General features: G+C 44.4%; 1 protein-coding gene across 1 annotated transcript; it reads right to left on the bottom strand.

Annotated features, from left to right (window-relative positions):
• Positions 1-8,364: 8,364 nt before the first annotated feature.
• On the bottom strand, positions 8,365-8,922 carry LOC115234655. The gene has a single exon (XM_029805875.1). It carries the CDS (start codon positions 8,920-8,922, stop codon positions 8,365-8,367), a length of 558 nt encoding a protein of 185 aa, XP_029661735.1.
• Between the last annotated feature and the right edge of the window lie 126 nt (positions 8,923-9,048).

Below are 9,048 nucleotides of genomic sequence, written 5' to 3'. Positions count from 1 at the left end.
ATCTCGAAGGTACCTGAACCGCGAATAGACGAGCGGCTATATCCTTGGCACGATCAGCGGCGCGGCTGAGACAACTCGCGCGGTGCTAATTGTCAGTACTAATTGCTTGTCACCGCGCTCGCGCGCGACGCGGGCTATTCGCACGTACGCTTCTACGTACGACACCGAACACTCTTGGGGATACGAGGCACGTCGCGCACACATAGCGATCGTCGATTCCACAAAGGAGCGACAAAGAACATTCCGCGAAAGTTTGCACAGACGGTGTCTCATGGGTCTTTATACGCGCGAGCGCGCGAAAACGGAGGCTGTTGTTGCTACTCTGTCGCTCGAGGTCCTCGACGATTTATTTTCCAAGACACACGAGACACTCGGATAATCGCATGACTGTCGATCCCACGGATATCGCCTTCGTCTTCGCGGAATTCTAATATCGCGAGATTTAAAATTTATCGAGAGCCTCTGAGGACACTCAACATGTATCGCGACATGATTCTTTTTCGTTGCAAGTTTAAGATTACATCTATATATACGCGTATAAAAGGAATATTATAATTATAAATGAGACTTTAATAAGATCTCATTAGAGAAGATATTTTTATAATCGCATATAAAATGTCGGCAGTTTACGCTGCTAATTTTTTTACGGATAAATTGCATTTCGCTCATTTTATAGGTGAAACGGCTTTGCGAGATAGAGGTCGACGATCCCGAATCGGTACCGTCGTTGATCTAAATTCGTACTTTCCGATGTATGATGGAGAGAGGGCAGAACTCGCATCGATACGCCAATAATATTATTCATGAGGCCTTCACACGTGGCTGCCGGCAGGTATTAAAGCAAGAGGGGAATTTTAGCATCGACAAACGTGAATTCTATTTCGCGTCGTTGACACCCGTCACTGTCACCGGAGGAGAGACACGGATAACGCTATTTGCGCTTGAAAGTTCGATCTGACACGTATCTGTCTAACTCGCGGAGAAAGATTAAATTTTTTTTTGGTTCCTCTCTCTATCGTCGAAGAGACATCGAATGCAAATTTCTCTTCGCGTTCATATATTAAAATGACTACGCGCAAGTAGCTCTATCACATGGATATTCTTCATTTCGCGGTGTCCGAGAGATTAAAATGCCAACTTTGCAGCGGCTGCTCATCCGCCGGTTGCAATAACTCGCCGATAACTCGGAAAAGCATTTACCGTACCATTTACAGGAGGAAAGAGATAGACGTGACAGACGCGAGGTCGGCTCCTCTATCGTGCCGTTCGAAATCAATTATCCCCGAGATGAGAGGGCGACGTGTATGCGCGCGCGCTTAATGATCTCTGTTTATAGGTCTGCCTCCACCGGCAAGATGCAATAAATTTGTGCCGCGCGTCATTGTTGACTTTGATGGGGCTCGTTATTCGTAGGCACTGTCCTCGGCGCGATACGTTGACGTCTTCACGCTCGCAATGAAATCGGTACGTCTCACTTTTCTACCGTCGCAGCGATGCGAAAAGCGGCGCCGGTGACCTCAGCCGGAGTCTTCTTCCGGCTCGGCTGCCTCGAGGGAAAAAAATCTTATCGTCAATTTACGAGCTTGACGCGGCGACCGATCGAGGGAAGCTTCGGGCTCCTTCCATTTCGAGCGCGCGAACACGTGGCTCCTTTTGAAGATTGAAATTTTTATCGTCCCGCAGTCCGTGCGCGTAAGTAAAATTAGAATCCCGTCAGCGATATGATAAAGGTCGGCAAAGTGGAAGCGCGTCGGGTGTTTTTATCATAGTGAAAACTATAAATATCCGAGCAAACTCGTATTTATGCTGTATGCATAAATTAAGAATCTTATCGCGTCAAGACACGAAAAATTTCTATATTTATATGCAAGTATATTTTATCGCACACAAAGTTCGAGTTTTCACAAAGTCGCTGAATTCGTTGGCGGATCTACAATCCGGCACGTCGTTATTCGCACGACGAAGGAGACATTCACGACGGCGTTTCGCGAGGAATGCAAATTATCGGCTACCATAAAAGATGATATGATGTGTGCGTACCGTTCGCGCGTGACGTTTCACGCTGCACGTGCACATGTTTCCTTACGATTTACGATCTTAGAATTAGACACAATAGGAACGAGCCGAATCCCGCGTCTAATAATCGGCTCGTCGCTCTATAAGGAGCAGGATTAATGTTCGGTACCGACACGGGCATTGTCCAAAATTTGCAAACACCAATCTTAAAAGGGTATCGGTAATCGAAAGAAGCACAAGGTTTTCGTTACGCCGATTCGCGAACGGATGAGTTATAATCTCGACTGTCGTCTGAGAGATTTAAGTCTCACGACTTCTTCCTCGTTCTTGATTGTGGGATACTTCCGTAAGAATGTACGAATCACAAAGAGAGAAGACGATAAGGCTATAGTCTAAATTCGCCACTATCGTGAGAGCGAAAGCTATCGAAACTCGCACGAATCGCCTAAGGAAAGTCAAGATCGCGGCCTTAATCGCGGCACGTGGTGTGTGAATCGGCTTTAAATCCATCGCCGGAATGAAATCGGTCTGCCTTGTAATTAGAGGCTCGTACGCCGCATTTGTCGGTCTCCGTTTCGAGTTTGAGCGATTCCATACACGTGAGGTGTGTTACACCTCTCTCTCATTTTTTTTTTCCTTTCTTCTCGATGGTTGCACGGGGCAACCCGCACCCTGACCTATACGCTAATTAAAGAATTATCATTCGACAGCGCGAGCGGCGGCGGCGCGACTTTATTTGGTCGCGCCAGGTGTTACGATCGGCACGCCGGCGTTGATTTAGCAATTTCTAGGCGCCACGAATCGCCAAGTAATCGCTCGTCGCCCCCGGCACTTTCCATTATCGGTATACTGAGAGGCTGAGAGTCCACGAAGGCCGTCGTCACGGTGGATAAAGTGGAAAGAGAGTCTCCGCCGTCATCTCTCGTTTTCCTGCGAAATTCGATGCGGCGCGGATGAAAACGCCGCGTCGAGCGTGAGAAATCTGGTGGATTCTATTTTGTACCTCGTTAATAGAAACGACCCAAGAAAGATTGCAGGAAAATATCTCTCTACGCCGATAGTTTCGAATATAATTTTCCAACAAACTTGAGATATATATACATATATAAATATTGAATGTCGAATTTTCAAACTTTCTATTTTGTGCGCGCTTTCTACAAAGTCATTATTGTTTCATCAACGAGAAGGATGCAAGAATTTAAATAAAATGTAGATAATTGGAACTTCAAAATGATATCCTTTTCATCCACATTACAGAAGATCAAAATTTATTATGTGCGCCGTGAATATTTCTGAATTTCTTGAATATGCAAGCGCGGCGCGTGGGCATCCTACGTCAAGGTGAAGTAGCGCGGTTTTGTATGCGATTATATCACGTTTCATTCAATTGCAAAACGCGCGATTATAGCGGGCACACTGTTATTATCTATTAAAATGGCAGTATCTGCTTGTATCGGCTGATTACGTAGTCGCACGGTGACACAATCGTATCAATGTATAATCGCGGTTTCTCTGTTTGCCCTATAATCATTGCTAATATTCCGGCAGATATATATCGCGAATTAAAACGCGAGCGTTATATAATTTTATAATGGAGGATAGAATCTTGCAGAGTATTCAATAGTTTCAATATGTCGATTTTTAATGTGAGATTTTTATATTTGATAAAAGAGAGAACATATTTCTCGATGATTAAATAATTTAAATTTTTTATTATAATCGAGAGTTATAATTAATTTTACGAAGAAAATTGCGTGTTTTTTTTTTTTTTTTTGTTTCGAGAGCCGTGATTTTCCAAATCTCCGTGTCGCAGAAAGCTCTTTAAAGGTGAATCATCGTAGCAGCTGCGCTGCCGTTAATGTATACCTATTTATAGGATAAAAGACGACGTTCTCGGAAAAAGTGTTCCAATCGCCATATCGGTAGGCAAACGCGGATCCAGGGCCGCCCTACCTTCGGTCTGTATCGTGATTTTAATCGGGCACAACACGCACACGTATCTCTCGCAGACACTCTCCTCCCCAGCTTCCCTATTTTTAATCGCATTGCTATTCCACCCTTTGGTCGTCCCGCGAGAGGAAGCGTTGAATTATTTATAATAATGCCGGTAGGAACAACTGCCTGGCATTAATGCGCGAAACGGATTCCCTGTTCGTGCCCCGAGTGCATTGACCAGTACATGTAACGCCAGGACGTCCCGAGGAGTTCTGCCCGGCGTGTTATTTACGGCAAAATGCAAATTTAATGCATAATTTATCTTCTTGTCAAAACAACACCTCCCTATTCTTATTCTAAGTAACTTTTAGTTCAGCATATACATAAGTGTAATAAAAAATGTATGTAGGAATAACAAATTCTGTAGCATAAAATAAATAAAATACAAAAATAAAAAAAGTTAATGTAAAAAAATATAGATCAATAAATAGTTTTCAGGGCAAATTTCTTTGTTAAACATCACTATATATTACATGTAAGAGTATCCTTTTACTAGGCAACCCGTTCGACATTGTTGCATGTGAAGAAATCGCGATATTCGGATATCAAAAGCAAACATATTAGTAGAGTAGATTGATCTTATCGAGAAAAAAGTAGCAGGTATGGTGAAAGAAATTTGCGCTATATTTTCGAGTGTATTGTTGCAGTTTTATTACGTACGTATTATTAAAATTAATACAATGACAGAAGTATTTACAGGAGGTTTTTAGCAGCTATATGCGCGACTGTAACCATCGCGATTAATTCCGTTATTAATAAATAATAATATAATGATAATGATAAAAGATAGAGAATATATCGGACAACGCGACGTGTCGCGCAAGACAGAAGACGACGCGTTCTCTCGCCGAGTTGGATTAACACGAAGAAATGATGCAAAAATCGATTAATTCTGGCTAATGGCATATCACAAAAAAAAAAGAGAATAAATAATTGCGAATTCGCGCCGCGAGAGAAGGTAAGTCCGGCTCGCTCGAATCGCGCCGCCCGTCTCGTAGCAAAATTATATTACAGGATAATTCCACTCTTTGATTTTCGGAGACATATTCTCGAACGATAGACTTCCGCGCACATGCAACTCGAAAGGAAGTGTACGCGTTAAGATTGTGCGCACTTGGTGCGTCGCGTGCGATGCATTTCACGTATCTAATTTCCGTGTTATCGCCCCTTCTGTGTTCTGATGGTTTTTCCGACAAGATTACAACAAACCACCGTGATCCGAAAGGTTGAATCAGTCAAATCGCCTCGGTCCACGAGGTCGGAAAACGTTTAGCGCTTTCGCTTCGATTCGATTCCGCACGCAATGATTGAAGTAGCTGCTAAAGAAGAGACCAAAATATTATGCAATTTCGCTCGATATTTCTTCAATTGCGCTTTTCGGTGATTGAGTTATATTTGCAAAAATTTAACATTTTCACAGTCTAAATAGTAGAAGTTCTTGAAATATGGTCAACATATCAAAAGAGAGTTATGGCTATGTTTGAGAATAGAACCACCGAAAACAATATCAATCCTCTTTAAGGTAGTAATATAATGTAATAAAAAAATTCAGGATGTATATATATTGCGAGAATTTTTATATTATTAAAATATATAAGTTATTTACTAGAAAATTGCTACATTTCCTTTCGCATCTTACGGATTTATGCAGATAAATGTGCAGATTTCGAACAATGCTCTTTCATCCTGCTTAAAGCGAGGCCAACCAAGTCCATTATGTTTGCAGCGCTCTCGTCCACTCTTCTTTCTTTCCCGTCTCGTCTCACACGACGAAGACATAGGTCGCTCGTTAGCATCTCACCAACGTGAGCGTGTGTCCGCGGCGAAGTGAACGAAAATTAGGGGGCGCGAAAAAAGGGGGAGCGAGCGTGAGAAAGAGAACGTATGTGCTTATGACTAGCATTCGTTGCGCGTTTCTATTTGCGATAATGAATTCCGCAGATATAAATTTCGCTTATTGCAATTTGCGTTCCGAGAGCTCCGAGAGCAGACGAAAGGATGATCGTCTCTTTATACTTCGCGCGTGATATGGAACATCGCACAGTTTTAAAACGGGAACATGCTAATACTAAAGTATTTAAAATAGCATAATTAACATTTATCAAAAAGAAAAAAAAGAAAAAAATATGTATACTCGCGATATGGCTCCTACGAGGAAGCGTTCCCTTTGATAACGTGCAACGAGAACCCAAGTTTTCGATGGTTCGTGCAACGAGTTCACTGACATCTGAAGGACCCCGCATTGTTAACCTCCTTCGTCGAGACCATATGCGAGCTAACTGGAATTAGAGAGGCCTAGAAATCTCGGCTAGGCTCTCAATTTCGATCTCCCCGCAAAGTCGCGCGCAATTAAGGCACTCTTCACACCACGGACGTACATTCTCTTGCTTCTGTACATCGCAGTCTCGTGAGTCAAAGAACTTTGTCACGTATTGGACAAAGTAAACATAGGCACTGGCGACTGGCATATTTTACGCGCACGCATTGTGATCTTTCCTTAAGGAAGGCACCGGAAATGTATATATCTATCTGGATTGTCGTTGGTCGTCGTCAAACACGACGATCAATTAATATGGCGATATCAACGGAATCGCGCGCGATGCACCGAGATTGAGATACACATTGCTAGAAACGCGAGATCAATTTACTTAAAAATCAGATGAATTTGTACTCCAACAATCGCACTATCAATTATAACGTTCATATATAAATATGGTAATTTATTAATAAATAATTCGTGTCTAAAGAAATCGTATCTCAGAAATTAGGCCTTCTTCGGAGTTACAATACCGCTCCGAGTAAAAAGTACAACGCGTCTAAATCTCGTCTTGGTGCATATGCACGCGATGCGGTTCGAGCTTCCCTCAGCTCGAAAGGACGGTCGGTCAGTCTGACTGATTGATAACGGCAGGTTAAACAGCTGCCACAAAATATCTCGCGCATTGATTAGCATTTTTTCGGGTGCTTGCGGTTTCGGGCGCATACTTCCATTTACAAACCATAAATCGGACACTTCGGCGGTAAGATTTATCGGAGAGACGTCGTCGTTCCCGACCGGGCGATTATCTTCGTTCGATGGAATACGTTTTCTATTCGGTGGAATTCAGCGTCAGGTGGTGCGACGATCTCATTCAGCCTTCCGTCCGATCCGCGACCACCCTCGTCATCGAGATGCGTCACCGCAACCGCAGGCACCTTTTCGCAAGCCGGTGCAGACACGCGCGGATTCGTCACTCATTCCTTCTCTGATTATTCGATATGTACATCAAGACCGCCCACTTCGAAGCCGCTCGCTCGCTCCACGAAGAGCATCAGCACACATACATGCACGCACACATGCATACATACCCACGCGCGCGCTCTCTCATCCGTATTTACAACAGCCATTTGTTCGCTTTGATATGATACAAGCTACGATCTCTCGTCGGCACCTTCGCAAAGGCACACGTGTATGCGCAATACGTTTCACGCTACGGGGCTACATAGCGTTTACATTAGAGTGAATAATAAACGGATCGCGCGCTCTCTTACGTACAATCTCGGATTACCGAGGAATCCGGCAAAAATCGGGCTAGGGGCTTCGAGAGGCTGTTGAATGATTCTGGAGATCAGGCTTGTTTGGTATGATGCTGCGCATCATATACCAATTGTTTTTTCTTGCTACGAAATACTGTTTAGTATTATGTCTCGCGATTAAATTATACGATGCTGTTTCGCAAAATTTCTTTTCGTTAAATCTTATAAACATGGGTCACCTTTATCTAATTTCGGCAAAAATGAAAAGCAAAGACACATCGCATTCTCCATAAACTTTCGCTAACACTATCACAGCATTATATACTTTACGAAAAATAAACTTAGGAATAATATCTCCCATTGTTTTGTATACAATTGTCGGATGGCACATGATACCGCTCTTTCTCTCTCTCGATTTTATCATTCTCTGCCGCGACAATTAAATAAACTAAGAGAATTCAAATTAATTTTTCGCAAAGCTCATATAATCTATATTTTTATAGAAAAAAAAAAAAAAAATGTACGCGCAATTCCTGAATCTTTCCGGAGAAACTTCTGTCGTCACAGCCTTCAAAAAAACCTCGAGGAACTTTGCCCGTCCCTTTCCTTCCACCTTTGTGCTTCATTTCGCATGTCCCTCGGGTATATCTCGTTGCTCAAAACCTCCTCTCCCCTCCCTTCTCTTCCGCGTTATTGTACAGGTAATTATGTAATATGTACATTTGCCTCGAAGCTCCCAATCTTTCAAGGAGCTATTCGAGGAGACTGCCAAGACAGACACCTGGCAAATACAATTCAACACCGACACCTGCCGGCGCACGCTTATGCGGGATGATTTTACGAAGCTTCGTGCACCTGGAACCGCCGAATCCGCGCCTGCACCGACTCGCACTGCACCTCGCTATACCTGGTATACCTGCCGGCGCGGACAGGCTCCCTGATAACCACCAGATTACCGCTCCGCTCGCGGAGAGCCTCGAGGCCAGCCTTGCTGCCGCCGCGCATTACTGCCGTCGCCGTCGGCGGTGTCGGGATCTTCGCAATCTTCGTTCCGCTGGACGAAGTTTCTGACGTGAAACGGCTGAGCGCCTTGCTGACGACGCCACTGCACTCGCGCGGCCACACTCTGTGCGCGGTGCGATGATGCCTCTGCTGTTCCCACCTATCGGCGGTCGCGTCGGCGGCGGTAAACGGATAGCTCGCTCTACCCTGGCTTTTACCATACAGGATAAAATCCAGGGAGTCATCCGAGTAGATGCTGCTACGATCGCTCGAGCTGTCGGTCGAGATCTCGGAGACGGTGTCGCTGCCGCTGTCGCTGCTGCACTGCTGTTCCGCTTCACCAAGAATAAAGACGGGCGTGCACTTGAACACCTCGCCGCCACCCGCGGGCATCGTGTGGGTGGCGGTGGCGCGACGTTGATGAGTAACACCATTGCCGACAGCATTCGTCGACGATCCCGTCTCGATGATGACGATTTCCGGTAAAACAGAGCCGGAAAATTTTCGCGCAAGCGAATC

Source organism: Formica exsecta, unplaced genomic scaffold (assembly GCF_003651465.1).
Source record: "Formica exsecta isolate Colony F162 unplaced genomic scaffold, ASM365146v1 scaffold201, whole genome shotgun sequence".
NCBI classification, from domain to species: Eukaryota; Metazoa; Arthropoda; class Insecta; order Hymenoptera; family Formicidae; genus Formica; species Formica exsecta.
This window is presented reverse-complemented; position numbering and strand designations above follow the sequence as displayed.

Excerpts from the sequence above, each read along its gene's own strand:
- LOC115234655 (XM_029805875.1), bottom strand. The coding sequence starts at position 8,922 with ATGCCCGCGGGTGGCGGCGAGGTGTTCAAGTGCACGCCCGTCTTTATT.